The following is a 16,274-nucleotide window of genomic DNA, read 5'->3' on the forward strand; positions in this document are numbered from 1 at the left end:
AATCGAACCCGGGTTGGCCGCGTGCAAGGCAAATGCCCTACCCGCTGTGCTATCGCTCCAGCCTCAATATAGCGGGGAATCTTATAGGGCAAACTGGAGCTATTTTTGAAGAGAGAGAAACATATCAATAATTTTACAGTATCACACTGTGAAGAATACAAATTTAGCCTTCCAAGAAAGAAGTAAGCAATGTGATGACTTGAGAAAATTAATTAGCAAGATTTTAATTTCACCTTTCTTCCCATGTGAGAAGGTGGAAGCTAATGAGAAATGAATATACCTGCTTGGTTTTTAAGGCCCCATAAAATTTATACGGCCTATAAAAGAGACTCTCCTGGAATATTTTTGTCTTGCTATGTCATACAGTCACAATCATTAGTATGATCAATTCTATCTATAACTTTTACAGTTCCAAATAGTGGGAAGTGATTTGCTAGTGCCCTCTTTTTTATTTCTTCTTAGGTATGGTTTGAAAGATGGAAGAATATTTTGATGCACTTCTCTATGGCTTTATAGATAAATATGTTGTCCAAATTGACATTGTTTTGCTGTTGTTAGATTTTTTTCTAGTTAGTTAGTTAGTTAGGGTTTTTTTTTTTTTTTTTTTTGGAGCCACACCTGGCAATTCTCAGGAGTTACTTCTGACTCAGCACTCAACAATTACTCGTGACAGTGCTAGGTGACCATATGGGATTCTGAGGATCAAACCTGGGTTAGCCCAGATGATGGTTTAATGGGTTTCTAGTCATCAGTCTGAAAGACAAATCAGATAGACTAGACAACTTTTAAGAACATTAGGTCCTGAAAAACAAAAGTTTTTCCTGACCTAAGGAAGGTAGAGTGTTTAAGGAAACAGAAAATAATGGCCATATTATGGCTTTTGTTTCTTTCTTTTGTATGCTGATACAAGAATTTTAGCTTTGGCATTTACTAGCTACTTTTAAGGAAATGTTAAAAATTAAGAAACCTATAACTTACCTTTTAGTTCTTGTTTATTTTAGTTTCTTAGAAAGTTCAAGTCCTCAGTTCAAAGCAATAGTGATTCACTTTCTTTGAGTGAACCACTGGACAACATATATGGAGCTTTTTTTATCCAAGAGAGGTGAACTCAAATTAGAAATTCCATTAAGTTTTATAGCATTGGGAGTGCTTAAGATAACTTAAAAAGGCAGTTGTTCATCAGAATGGGATCTAGTTTTCTAGATTTTACTAAGACCCACCTACCAAATTGATTTTTGGCTGAGGTTAATTTTCCATTAGGGTAATCTAATACAGTATTTCCATATTCTTGAATTACCTGATGCACCTAACTTAAATGCATAAAATTTCTCCAGGTACAAATATTTATTGGTTCTTACTGGCACCTTCATGGGGTGGACAGAAGCATTCTCCAGGGTACTGGAAGAGTCAGAGAAGCATTACTTAAAGAAATAGCCCCTATATTTGGTTTATCCAGATCACACTAATTGGCAATGGCACTTGTTTCATTTCTAAAATTAACCAAGATTTCCCATTTACTTTAAAAATAAATTATCAGCTTCATGTACCTGGCACCCCCAAATCATGGAAAAAAATAATTGTATAAATTTAACCACATCCTATAAAAGATTTTGGGGAAAGTATGCCAAGCAACTTCTGAGTCTTAGTTCTCAATCTTGCAGGTATCTTGCAAGGCGGGATACTCTCGGTAGATTGCCGGGATCTCTGAGAGAGGCGAAGGAATTGAACCCGGATCAGCCATGTGCAAGGCAAACACCCTACCCGCTGCTGTCATTCCAGCCCATATTTTGAAGTAACAGAACAAAATGTTCATTGATACCATTTCAGATCCTTTAGTCCTAGTAGTCTTTAATAAACTATTATCTGTCACATTTTAAGGTGTACTGAATATTGTCACAAATATCTGAAAAACATATAGCAATACTCCTTTCTTTTTAAGCTATACTTATCTGTGTTAATGAATTATACTACGTATTTGCAATTAAAACAGCATATGAATGGAATTTAATGAAGAATATTAATATAAATAGAAACTAGAGAACTTAGCTATCCTCTATTAAGCCAACCACTAATAACATTTTAAGATGTATAAAATATCAGTTCCGAGTTTTTAAAATAGTATTTCGTTAAAATATTGATAGGTTTACCTTTATATTTTAATGAGTCAATAAATAGATATTTTTAAATATGTAATTCCACATTTTAATCCTACATTTTAAATTTCTATCATTTATAGCTCTAATGCATACAAAGGCTCTTTAAAGACCCTCTTTATTTCTTTTTTGATTTATGAGTCAGTACCTGGCAGTGCTCAGGGGCTACTCCTGGATCTGTGCTCAGGCATCACCCTTAGATGTGCTTGGGGAACCATATGCAGTGCCAAGGATTTGAACTGTAGTTCAAATGCAAGGCAGGTATCTTGCAAGGCTGGTATCTTACTTTGTAAACTTCCTGTCCTATTTCGATAGCCTCTTTATGTCTTTTCTTTTTTTTTAAATACAAACAAGTTCTAGGGCTAGGTAGGTAGCTCAAGTTGTAGATCACATGCCTGACAACAGTATGTGCAATGCCCTATACTTAATCCCCAGTATCATATGAGTTCTGAAAACTACAGATTTTAGTCCTGGTGACCCAGGTACCTGAACTTAGACTGAAGCATTACTCGTTCCCAAGTCACTGGGTGGTTCCCAAGTGGTTCCCAAGCCACCGGGTATGACCCCTATACAGGTGGGTGCACTCTCTTCTCTCTCTTTCTCTGTCTTTCTCTCTCTCTCTCTCTCTCTCTCTCTCTCTCTCTCTCTCTCTCCCCCCTCTCTCTCTCCCTCTCTCTCTCTCTCTCTCTCACACACACACACACACACAGAGTTTCTAAGATCAAAGTGTTTAAAACTAAATGCTTTATTTGTCCTTAAAAATCTTTAACATTTCATACTGTTCTAAAAATAAAACAAAATTTTTGATAAGATATCATTGCTATGTTAGTTACATGATTAAAAATTTTTTTTTCTTTCTGGGTTACATCCAACGATGCCCAGGGTTACTCCTGGCTCTCTGCTGAGGAATTACTCCTGCAAGTCCTTGGGAGACCATATAGGATGCCAGAGATTGAACCCTGGTGGGCCGAGTGCAAGGCAAAAGCCTTACCTGCTGTATTGTTGCTCTGCCCCCCTCACATGATTTTTTTACTTAGTCTCCTTATACTTAGTCTCACTGTGTGTCCTTTTGTGAATACATTGTTTCTTCTCTTCTCTTTTTGATCTTCATCTTTACTGTTTAGTTAATTCCCTTTAAATTAATCTTCATCATCCTTTATTTTTAGTTAATTCTTTCTCATCCTTCTTGTTTCAGGTCAAAAAGAATTTCCCCAGTCTTTCTTGTAGCACGCCCCAAAGAAAACTTTTATCTCTCTCTACATATATATTTATTGCTGAAAATACTTTATTTGTGGTTTTCTTAAGTAGATAGCCATAAAACCAGTAAGCAAGTACATTTTGACTTATCATTGTATTCATCCTTCCTAACATGCACTTATCGTAGAGTAAGATGGAAAAAAAAGTATCCGTTGATGAGCAAAACAATAAATATAAGAATTGATAGAGGATAGACAGACAGTGAACAATAATTGAAAAGTTCAATTTTAATTCATAAAATTTAACTTCAAATTGAATAGCTTATTTAGTGATATAAGGATTTTTTAAAAACTAAGAAAAATATGTTGGGTTTATTTAAATCACTCATATTTTCCTTGTTGCAATTTTATTACTATACATGATTGTTGTCTATATCTTTTATAAAGAAATAGAAAGAATATTCAATGACATTTTATAGTACCAGCAAGTGTTCTTGAACAAGCCTGGTAATGTGTAATTGTTAGCAACAGTATCTTGTGTTTCCCATGATTTATTGTTTCCTGTAAATTGTGTTAGGGTGTATATGTATATCTAAGTATGTCTTTCTGTGGTCTCACATTCTACTATTTTCTCCTGAATATCTATAATTCAGGGGCTGTAGTGGGTACTGAGTACAGTGGGCAGGGCACTTTCCTTGAATGCAGTCCACCTTTATTTGATCCTTGCTACCACATATGGTCCCCTGACCATTCTAGTAGTGATTCCAAGATACAAAGCCAGGAGTAATCCCTGACTACCACCAGGTAAGGCCCCCAAAGAAACAAACAAACAAAAATATAAGATAAATTTAATAAACATATCTACTTTACTTCATTGATTTCCTGTTACTAAAACATAATATACTTTATTTAGTCTCCCCAAGAGACCTTTCACTCCTTAAGTGTTTAGCCTGTGTATTATTTATTTGGGTATCCACAGGGTATTTAGCACTCAATAAACAGCCAGGAAATAAATGTATTGTGAATACCTCAACTAAATATTTCATAAATTGTGTTTTATATATTCTCTTTTTATTTAATTCCTCCAGTTAAAACTCAGGTAATGGGAGAAATCAAGATTGCACTGAAGAAGGAAATGAAGACAGATGGGGAACAGCTAATAGTTGAAATTCTCCAATGCAGAAATATTACCTACAAGTTTAAATCCCCTGATCACTTACCAGGTATCCAATTTTATAATAATGAAATATAAATCTACAATCTGTAGGAGTATGTACTAGGTGCTCTGGAAAATGTTATATAACAGTGCAGGAGAAATAGCAATATGAGAAAAGTTGTGTCTGACCTATATTTCCTCTCCCCCTGCCCTCCCCACACATACATTATGGTTCCTGAGCCCAACAAGTGGTGATTGCTAAGTGCAAGCCAAAAGCAAACCCTGGGCACTGCTGTGTGACCCAAGAACAAAAATGTTAGCTAAATTTTGGTATGTCTACTAAGTAAATATGCAAATATGAAATTTTTAATTAACACTTATCTTATTTTTGCGGCATATAAACTTAGGTTGACATATACCTTAAACACTAGGAAACCATTTAAAATCCTAAGAAAATTTTTGTATATTTTAGATATTATATTACTTTGGGGCACTTTTTTTTTTAGTAGCCTATAGTTTTGTTGATGATGCAGAACTTTGTAGTGTACAACTGTAGTCTTTTCAATTAATGAGTCCTGAATTTGATGAATGGGATTTTAACAAACTGAGTTCTTATTTTCAGATTTATATGTGAAAATATATGTGATGAATATTTCTACCCAAAAGAAGGTGATCAAGAAAAAAACAAGAGTATGTAGACATGATCGAGAGCCTTCGTTCAATGAAACTTTCAGATTCAGTCTAAGTCCCGCAGGGCATTCACTTCAGGTAACTTGACAAGACAGAGCTACTGTTTCAAAGTTTCATTTAGATATTTGCTTGCTTTAATTTCAATTATTCAGTATTTGAATACTCTTTTTAAATTGTCATTTTTTAAATTAAATTCATAAAGAAACAGTTTCAGAGGCCATTTCTAATCCCACCATCCATGATTAACTACCAAGTTTCTCTATTTTATTTTATGCTCAGTTTCTTTTATGGCGATTTATTTCCATGATCACTGCCGCTAATGTTCTTTGGGGTTTTCATCTTTGTTACTAAAATCATCTTAACCTACTTGCCATTGATACTTTACTCTTTCAGTTCATTTCATTCACACTGCTGGCAGAGATATCTTTTAACAACTCTGGCTAGGTTACATAAGAGTCCTTTAAAAGTCACCATTAGCCTGACTTCTTCAGAGTCCTCTGAACTGATTTCTAATTTTATGAATTTAATCTCCTCTCCTCTTACACTTTTCATTCATTCTCTACTTGAGTCACACCAGCATCTTTTCAAATCGGGTTAAACTCTAATCCTTTGCTTATACTTTTCATCTCCTCTAATGCTCTCTCCTCCATTTCTTCTCAGCACAGTAATCCAAATATTTCTATATATAACCATAGTCTTCTACTGATGACCTGGTTGTAATTAATCACATTTTATACAGAGAACATTTTTTTTGCATCTTGTTAGGTTATCTGTCTTGTACAATAATTTATATACTTTCTTTATTTGATCAGCTACCATAAGATCTGATTTTCAGTGCCCTTTGTTCTGTAGCCTTAAACAGTGCTTGTGCACAGTGAGAAGACCACCTCACAGGCACATAAAATCCTGAGTCTAAAAAAAGAGAACTATATACTATTTTCAAATTGAAAAAAAGTTATCTTCTATCGCTAGTGTGCTATGAAATCCTAAAAAAATGTGTGAAGTATATCAATGATTTCTCTGCATCTACTGAAATGATTCTGTTCTTTCTAATTCTGTTAATATGATCAATTGCATTGATTGAATTTTGAAGGCCTAATCAACCTTGAATTCTTTAAATAAACCTCTGTTGGTCCTTAAAAAAAAATAAATAAATAAATAATAAAAGAGAACTATAAAAGAAGATGGTGAATATTTTTAAAGTGATAAATCTGACAATATGACAAAGGATATAAGTAAACAATACAGTAACAAATGAAATCCCCAAAATAGAGACAAAAAAACATGGTTGTAACTAGAAATTAGATTTTGAAGTCAGAAATAGAAATAAATAAAGTTTTAGACAAATTTAAATGTGTTTTCTGAAAGAGATTCTGAAGAGAGGCAGAAACTGAGAAAGAGACAGAATTGTTAAAGATTAATGTTTGGATCCATTTAATGTTTTTTGCCTTATTTTAATTGATTTTAAAAAGAAAAAAATTTATTCAGAGATCCTACAAAATTTCAACTGCCACACATTCTACATTTGACAAGAAATCACTTTGGGAATAAATTATAGTAAATTCACTGTAAGTTAAATGCCATATAAATTGAACTTGAGCTCTACCTGTTCTGGCAGTTCTTATTTATATTCTAAGCATTCAAGCAATTTTGCATTTTAATTAATATTTTTATGAACTTGTGAAAAAATTACCTGGAATAGTTCTTTTTGAAATTTTCCATCAGCTTAAGTATACAGCTACTTTAAATTAGCTGGTGATACACTTCCTAGAATTATAATATGCTTCAGCATATCTTTTTCTTTAGGAAATACTGTGAGATAATATTGTGCAAGTTTTTTTAGGATATCTTGGGTTTTGGTTTTTGTTGTAAGTATGGCTGCTATTTTCTCTGAAAGTCACCAATTCTTTTATGTTTCTTTAATAATCAAAAAACTTTTGAACAGTATGCACATGAATATGTATAATTTTATCTATTCTCTTTTTTATAGATTTTACTTTTCTCCAATGGAGGGAAGTTTATGAAAAAGACCTTGATCGGTGAAGCCTGTATCTGGCTTGACAAAGTGGATCTCAGAAAAAGAATTGTCAACTGGCACAAACTTTTGGTCAGTCCTACTCAAACCCATTGAAAAATTACGTCTCCTCAATATATAGAAGCTGCTCTAATCTCAAACCAAGACTGTGGTTTGTTTTTTAAAGTAAACACAGAGGAAGAAAAAAAGTAAAAAAATCATGCAAAAGCCTTGTAATTTATTGTTGTTGAACACACACAAAGAAAACTACAGTGAAAAAGTACAAATGTTAAAGTCAAAGGGAAAAAGCAGCTCAGTATCTTGGACCTCTTGTTATATTCAAGAAGAAACAGTAAGAATAGTTTAATAATTTACTGCAAACTTTTTGATTGGAGTGAAACAAAAGCTAAAGACAGAGGCCCCCAAATTAATATGATTTCTACAAAAGTATTCCTTAAATACAAAAGAACTTTGGTTGAAACTATTGATGTAACAAGTTTCAGTTTTCAGATATCCCTTATTCACCTAATCTCAGAAAATTTGATGTTTTAAGATTATCAAAATAAGACACAGCTGCAATATATGTCCAAGACTAAAAATAACTGACTCTACTCATGGAAAAGAAGCAGAGAATATGGAAATTATGCCATTTAGAATGTATTATATAGGTTTCCTCTGTGTTTAAATCTTACAGGTGTGAACAGCGATTTTAGAATCCATGTATAAAAGCACAGCTGTATCCTTTGAAATAATGTAGATAATACTAAGTCAAAATGGAATTATGCTTACTTAAAAATAAAGCCATAATTGGCTAACAAAAAAAATGTTGCCCCACAGACTATTGGAGACTTGGTTGAAAACATCAAAATCTCTAACTTACCTTTAAGATATTTTTAATTTCTATACAGAAAGACCTAGATTACATTTTTATGTTCTAGGAAGTATGATAGCTTGTTCTTTGTAGAACTACAAAAAATTTGCTATCCTGCATATTGATTTTCTCTTTGTTGATGTTCTGGCAGAGGGAAAGTTCTTCCTCTGGCAATTAGTCTTCCTAATCTTGTGACACTGATGAAATTTTTAAAAGTTCACTTTCTTCCATATTTTTTTCCTTAACACATTATCTGATGCTGTAGTGAAACCATGATGCCAATCTAAAGTTCTCTCTAGTGCTCTATTTTCTTCCTCTAGTGACACTCTCAGTGATTAAATGCACCAATGTTTCAAAACTGTAAAAGGTAAACATCATCTCAAGGTTAAAATATACTTTGCACTACCTTACACTATTAAATAAGTATTTTATATAAGACAAAAGGGTGAATGTCTAAGTCTTTAAAATGAAGTATCCTCTTCTCCATTAATGATAACAAAAATAACCAAAAAAGTTACCTGAAGTTGTAGGGAACACTCAACTAGGATTTAAAAGCCTAATTTCTTGTCTGGCTTTTGTCCCTGACTGTGTTACCTGTATATGTGAATTAAATTTGATTTTCCTCAGTTGTCTTATTTTTGGGATAAAAATAATTGTATGTTTCTAGCCTTGCTAATGGAAATTTTGGATGATATACTAAATGCTCTATGAAAGAAAATGAAAGCACATTTATAAATATGGTTTATGCACATAACTGAGGAGTGATTATTATATAGCTACTTATTTCTCAAATTTTATATATATAAAAAGCATCTACCAAGTAAATGGTAAGCATTGATATGAATAAAATCAGCATACTTGCTCCAAAATAATATATTTCCTTAAAACATAAACCTTGACTCAGCTAGTTTAAAGTCTGAAGTTAAATGGAAATGATTTCCTAATTGGGTTATTATAAATTTGTTAAACAAAGTAATTGATCTTCAGTATTCTCATATCCCTGCCAAAATTAAATTAAGTTTTTCAGACTATTCTCTGTTTAAAAGATGCTTTTTATTCAAGAACAGGGTTGTAGTTGGATTAGAGAAATTATCTCCAAATACTTTTGTTGGATATTGAATTTTCCTTTTTAAGAAAAGTGTAATTTAATTTGATAGAAAATTATTAAATGCAACACTTTTAAAAGAAAACAATTTCTACAAACCCCATAGTACATCTCTTAGTATATTTATAAAGAAATATAAATGTATCTTAAGTCAAGGAAATACAAGTCACTTCTTTTCCCTCTGTCGATTAACCCCTTCTCCCTTAGTCGATACTGCAATGTCCTTTAGCATTGCAATTGCTCTAAATGAGCAAGGGAGAGGGGATTGCTTAAGATTTAAGAATGCTAAGATTTTATTTTTAGAGACAACTCAATCTGCTGATGGTTGCCATGGATATTTCCAGCAGAAGTTAGCACCTTAGGAAGTTTATAACCATCACTTGTGACTAGGGAAGAAACGTGATCAGGAAGATCTTTACATAAAGACTGTTATCTGCCCTTCAAAGGGAACTCTGGTTCACCTTAAGCCCTCTTCCTCAACCATTCACATCCAGAGGTATGCAGGAGAGGTTTTAAGACTAGGTTGCTGAATTCATTCCATTCGGGAGGTGCCACAAGAATAAAGATCATACCTGGGTAGTTACTTGAAAAAGAGGAGACTTTCCCTTTAGAGTGCCCTTCTGTTCTGAGAAACGTGAAGGGGCCAGTGGATTAAGAGAGCTAATGATAGGGCTTCCTTTTGTGCACCAGCATCCCCCTCCAGAGAGTATAAGATCCTGCCAAAGTGTGCCAAGCTTGTGGCTAACCAAACTCCTGCGTTGTACTGGATTTATTCTATGCAACACTCATCCTAGGAATGCATTTCTTCTTGAATGATATTGATTACCCTTCTTACAATTTCTTTTTTAAATGCAAAAGGGGCTCAGAGTTTTTTACTTTTTTTGTATATATCATAGCACATGATTTCCACTTTTTATTTTATTTACTTTGGGGAGTTGACTTTTTATTATCCTACTAGCAACAACATTTGTAATCTCTTAAATATTGTGCAATTAATCCAATTACAGCTCTTATACCTTGAAAATCACCTTGAGTTTTCCCCACAAATTCATTGAGTCATCACAGATTGAAATTGCTTCATGGTGTGAAATCTGGTCCTAAAGAAACGTTTAGCTGTAGAAGTAAAGCACAGAGTAAATTTTTACAAAAGATAGGAATTATATAATGGTCATTGCAGACATATGTAACACTTGAAGCAAGAAAGTGATTTTGTCTCTCCATTTACTTAAGCTAAGATGTTGGTGACTCAACTTTGTTTAATATGGTAATATAAAAGAACAATAATCTAAGATGATGGGGCATAATGTTGCTCATATTATAATTAATCATACTAATTACATGCATACTTTCAGCATAGAAATGAATTTAATTTTGTGAATCACACACATTAAATTTAAAGACATATTGTGGAATATTATAGCTGGTAACCAGCTGATAATGATTCTTATTATAGGAACAGTTGTGATGATTGTTGTGATAGTGGTAGCAACACTAGGTTGGTGGTGATGTGAAATAAAATTAAATAAAACACTATATTGTGCCCAATTTATTAGAAATTATTTGATCAATGTTTCATTTCATTAAGATATCATAAAGATGTTAATAGTATTTTTTTACTTTATTTAAATCATAACAATATTTTTAAAAACTTATTTTCATTGCTATAATGTCTAATATTCAAAAGCAGCCAATTACAATTATATATGTGTTTTTAACTCTACATGTGACAGAAGAGATTTTCCCTCTTTTTTGAGCTTGAGATGGAAATGAATGAGCTCAATGAATACATATGAAGTGTCTCTTCAATAATTACTTGCCTTTGATGTAATGCTAGAAAGAATGAGTGTAGAAGATATTTTCATTAATCATTGCTCTTTTCTGTCTGTTCCATGTTATTGCTATTATTAAAGATTCCCATTTAATCAAATGACTCCTTATCTGATAGATAGATGATTGAGAGCATTTTCTATATATAATAATACATTTCATAAAATAGACAAAATTTAAATATTAATTTTATTTGGCATTTAGCATGTGAATACAATTCTTGTTTGATTGTGTGTACATTTGTTTAGTGATGTGAACAGGTGCTCCCACTACTGATAAATGTGTGTGCTGATATTCTAAGAAAATCATATCTGAGACAAAAAGGGAAAACAAACTTGTCATAAAAAAACTAATAAAATTCATTTAAAAAAAGTACTTGGATATATGTCTTGTTTCTAAGTATGTGTTGCATGCAGTGTTGTGATTTGCTAATGTGTACTTTTTTCTGTTCTACCCAAATCTCTCTGGAAAATATAATGAATAAATACAAATTCTTGGGCTAAAGGTTACATAAATTAAACTGAAGTACATGGGGACTGTACAAAAAAAATGCTTGTAAATCTGTCTTGAGTTTTACTCTGTAAAAATGTCTCAGTTTTGTGATTGTATACAAGATGTACCTTGGTAATTTATGCAAATTGTGCTGTATGAAGGTTGTTGTCTCAGCCTTACTAATAAACACTGAAAATATCAACTTTGACTTTTTGTGACTTGATACATTTTTATATAATATGTCAATAGAGCTTTTTGGAGCATTTTTCCTGAAAATTTATTGTAAATACATCCATCTGCCAAATTAAGATGGTCTATTTGGGGCTGGAGAGACAATACAATGGGTAAGGCACTTGTCTTGCATTCTCCTGAAATAGGTTCAATTTTCAGCATCCCATTTAAGTCTCTGAGCACAGCCCCTGAATACAGAGACAGGAATAAAACCAGAGCACAGAGATGTGGCCCCAAAACAAAGTGTCTTAAGGACCAGCAAGATAGTATAGTCACTTGCCTTGCATGCCACCCACCCCATTTTGATCCCTGGCACTGTGGTCTCCAGAGTGAGGCCAGAAGTGACCCCTAAACCAGGCATAAACCGAATTACAGATTTTTCACTATAGATTTTCTATTCATTTCATTTTTGGAATTGGTTTATAGATTACAATTCCCTTTTGTATGTATTTTTATTATTTTGCTCTTTTAAAAGAAATATAGTTTCTCATTTAATGTCCTGGTATTAATGATTTATGGTCAACATTATTTGAAATACTTGTTATGGCAGAAAAAATATTTGTTTTTTAAATAAAACTGATATAGGAAAAATAATATTGATAAGAAAAACTCAAAATTGGAAAAATTATATAATACAGAGAACAAAAAAGGACTAACAAAAAAGGGCCATCATAAAAAGATATGAATAACAAAAATCAGAGGAAAACAAAAAATCAGAGAAAAAACAATTTATAGGAAAATATAGGAAAAGCAATTCATTTAGAACGTTGTGTGAAAAATCCAACTAGTGAACATACAAACAGATGCTCAGCCTTGTTTTCAGAATAGCTCCAGTGTAAACTACAGTGAAATATATCATGAATATCACTATCACTGTATTACTCTCATTCTGTTTGCTTGAACGGGCACCAGTAACGTCTCCATTCGTCCCTGTCTCATGCTAGTGTAGCCCGATGACATATTGGGGGCTCTTTCAGGAACAGAGGAATGAGGACCGTCGTTGTTACTGTCTTTGGCATACTGAGTACACCATGGGTAGCTTGCCAGGCTCTTCTGTGTGGGCAGGATATTCTTGGTAGCTTGCTGGGCTCTCGGAGAGGGACGGAGTCTTTTGGGGCAACCTCTAATCACCTTTACAGGTGTTCCCAGTCTACCAAATGCAAGCTCTTAGTCGACTGGCATGTTGTAATGATCTGCACATTGACAAACACGCACCTGTCTATATCTCTGGGCAGCACCTGGGACATCTGAAGCCTCAGGGTGATCTCCTTGCAATTGATGGAGTGTGCCCGGACGTTGTTGAATAGCTGGCAGAGGAGGACCCTATTGCGGAGGGTCTGTGTGAAGTCGAACACATTTGCCGAGTTCCAGGTCACCTGGTGGTTGGCTGACAGCACCCCACAGTGGATGGCCACTGTGCACACTGTCGCCACAGCTGTCCAACAGCACAGCAACTCAGCCCTGCCGGGGCAGGCAGTGACATTTCGGCCAGCGCTGTGGTTTCTCCATGACCTATTGATGCCATTCTGTCTGAATCTTGCAAAACAGCCAGTGATGTCCATCAGGAATCATGTGTAGAATACTAGCAGGGATTACGCGTAGAGTTCCATGCCTGGTATGCTAAGCTCTGCATTTTCTAAGGCGAGATGATGAGCTGGGTTCAGGAGAGCATGAGGGGTTTGGGTGGCATCAATGCCATCTTGTCTCCAATCAAATATGGTGTTGTAATTATGGAAAATGAGTAGGGAGTGTCTTATGATGTGTTGATGTGTTGTGAGGCCGAGAAAGCGGCCACAAAGTTTAGGAATATGTTCACTCATACATGAAGCTTGGCCCGCATGTGGAATGCAGCCTGGAGCATGGCGGCGGTGGGATAGTGGAGGTCGGCTGCCGGGACTGGGTCCCTTGGGGCTGGGAGGGCTCTCACCTGCCCCCCTCTGGGGCACCCCTGGTGCAGAGTCCAGTGGCATGGTTATGGGGGCCTCATTTTATACTCCCTTTCAGGAGAAGCAGCCATGAGTTCTGGGTGGTGGCCGATGAGATTATCTGGCGCTGGCCATCATGAATATAGACTAGTAAAACAGTTAATCTGAGTAAGTCAAATCATGAAAATCAAATTCTAAGTTAAGTATAAGCTTATGTGACTATAAATTGATATAGCCTTTTTTAGAATTTGAAATGACCTATATGATCAAATATTTCTGTATCTCACAATTCTTTCCTCTATATAGATACGACAGAAAAACACTTGAAGATTTATAACAAGGCTAATTTTCGTGTAAACGAAATGGTTGCCTAATTAGTATTCACTGGTACAGTATACCAAAGAAATCACTTTCTATTGGTGAGGTTTCCGTTACAATGAGTTTGGTAACAATTATGATTGGTATGAGATCTTGTTATGTAGATAAATATCCTGCCACTCTTGCAAGCATGTTGATACCAATTCATTACAGATCCCAAATTTAAAGAGCTCCCAAATTTTTTAATAATAAAATGGGTATTTCAGGATTGGAGTAAAGCAAGAGAATTATGTAAAACTGTAAAAAGGAAAACTAGGGTTATACATATCAATATGAGTGAATTTCACAAATACATGGAGAAACAACCAGCATGCCATATTGTGATTCTAATAACTACAAAAAAATTTGAAGTGTCATTCTATAAGAAAAGACAGGTTTGTTCCTTGAACAGAAACAAACAAACAAAAACAGTTGTCACCCAGAAGATCATCAGGAAGAGAAAGAAACATGAGATTAACTATAAACTATATTTAAATATATCTGGTAACAATATAGGTATGAGTATAATATCAATTATGCAATTATTATTCTAGGCCTTATATGGAGTTAACATCACACTAATATGTAGTAAGTTTGTTTTAAATATACAGTTGAAAATGCTGACTGGAAGCTGTAGCTTATTTTCTAGCATAGCAAGAAGTGTGGTTTTTTTGTTTTTGTTTTTTTTCTTTTGGGGCCATAGCTGGCAATGCTCAGGCGTTACTCCTGGCTCTACAATCCAGAATCGCTCCTGGTGGTGCTCGGGGAACCACATAAGATACAGTAGATCAAACCATGATCTGTCACATGCAAGGTAAGTGCCCTATGCTGCACTATTGCTCTGGCCCAATTCCATGGCTTCTACTGAATGGTATCTCCTTCAATCGGTGGTGAAAATTCCTAAGTCAAGCAAGTAAGAAACTATCTGGTATTTTATTTTTTTGCAAACACTCTTAAAGGGCAGGAACAAGTAATGGTTAATCATACTTTAGCACATAGAGAAATAAATGAATGAAATTTTTACTTGGCTATAAAAGATTAATTAAAACTTTCATGGACTGTTTCAGGGAGGTGATTGGAGTAGAAACCAGCTCTGTGTGTGTGTGTGTGTTTTCTTGCTGTTTGAAGAGAGCCTTCCCAGTACTTCAGAGTAATGGGAGCCAACTCAGTGTTACGGTCCTACAATAGCATGCTGTTTGAGCAACACAGTATGAGGACCATCAGGGCCACAGCCTAGGTGCTGGAGGAAGAGCTTGGGGTGTCAGAGATGAACCCCAGGCCTCATACAGACAGAGCCACTCCTTTAGCACTTGGAACTATCTCCTTGGTGCAGAAATCTGTTTTTATACATAAACTCAGTAAATAACCAATTCTTTTAGACTTGTGTGTTATATTAAGGTAAATATGGAAACTCCAAGGACAGAGAGTGAAAACTGCAGTCCACAGGTGAAATTTGTTTTTAATTTAAGAACTGAGCAAAGAAGAGTTTAAAGTCATTCAGCTGGTGATTACAGGTCCAAATGGAATATTAAGTATATCCTACTTAAAGTCAGATGATTAGCAATATTAGTCATCTATTCAAAATACTTACCATGATACTTCTCCAACTATTTAATTGAACAACTGAATAACTCAGCCTACCGAGGTTGACACAGAACAGTGAGCATTATTTTGAAGGAGATATATTTGTATCAAAGACAAATCTAAAGTTTTTTGGTTTGGGATAGTTATTAAGTAGGTTTGGTTTGGTCTGGTAAGATGACTAAATAAATTCAATGAGAATAACATATGTTCAAACATGTTATTCTCTACATCACCTCTTTATATAGAGGCAATTATGTTTTAATGCATTATACAAGAAACTGGAATCTACATCCTTGTTCAATAACTTCTTTTTTAAAAGGAGAACATTGGGGCCGAGCGATAGCACAGCGGGTAGGGCGTTTGCTTTGCACGTGGCTGACCCGGGTTCGATCCCCGGCATCCCATATGGTCCCCCAACCACCGCCAGGAGTAATTCCTGAGTGCAAAGCCAGGAGTAACCCCTGAGCATCGCTGGGTGTGACCCAAAAAGCAAATAAATAAATAAATAAATATAAAAGGAGAACATTTTTCTAATGTTCTTCTAATTTTTCTAAGATTTTGAGTCCTGACTACATACGTATTAGCATCATCTAAAGAGCTTGAAGAAATGTGTATAATCTAAACCCCAACACAGAACACTGAAGTCATCATCTGTAGTTGGGCTCAAGGATAA

At 34.6% G+C, this 16,274-nt stretch overlaps 1 protein-coding gene across 5 annotated transcripts in view; it reads left to right on the forward strand.

The window, feature by feature from the left end:
* Window positions 1-11,712, forward strand: part of PCLO (piccolo presynaptic cytomatrix protein) — a 365,554-nt gene extending 353,842 nt beyond the window's left edge. For 2 of the 5 annotated variants that reach the window (XM_055124435.1, XM_055124461.1), the window contains exons 23-25: window positions 4,438-4,572; window positions 5,128-5,273; window positions 7,186-11,712. In XM_055124435.1, coding sequence (XP_054980410.1) covers window positions 4,438-4,572; window positions 5,128-5,273; window positions 7,186-7,326 — 422 coding nt within the window. In that variant the 3' untranslated portion in view covers window positions 7,327-11,712. The remainder of the gene's footprint in view (window positions 1-4,437; window positions 4,573-5,127; window positions 5,274-7,185) is intronic. The other 3 variants (XM_055124451.1, XR_008628418.1, XM_055124440.1) reach the window with 3 other exon arrangements.
* The last annotated feature ends 4,562 nt before the right edge of the window (window positions 11,713-16,274 follow it).

This window comes from Sorex araneus, chromosome 1, assembly GCF_027595985.1.
Source record: "Sorex araneus isolate mSorAra2 chromosome 1, mSorAra2.pri, whole genome shotgun sequence".
NCBI lineage: Eukaryota > Metazoa > Chordata > Mammalia > Eulipotyphla > Soricidae > Sorex > Sorex araneus.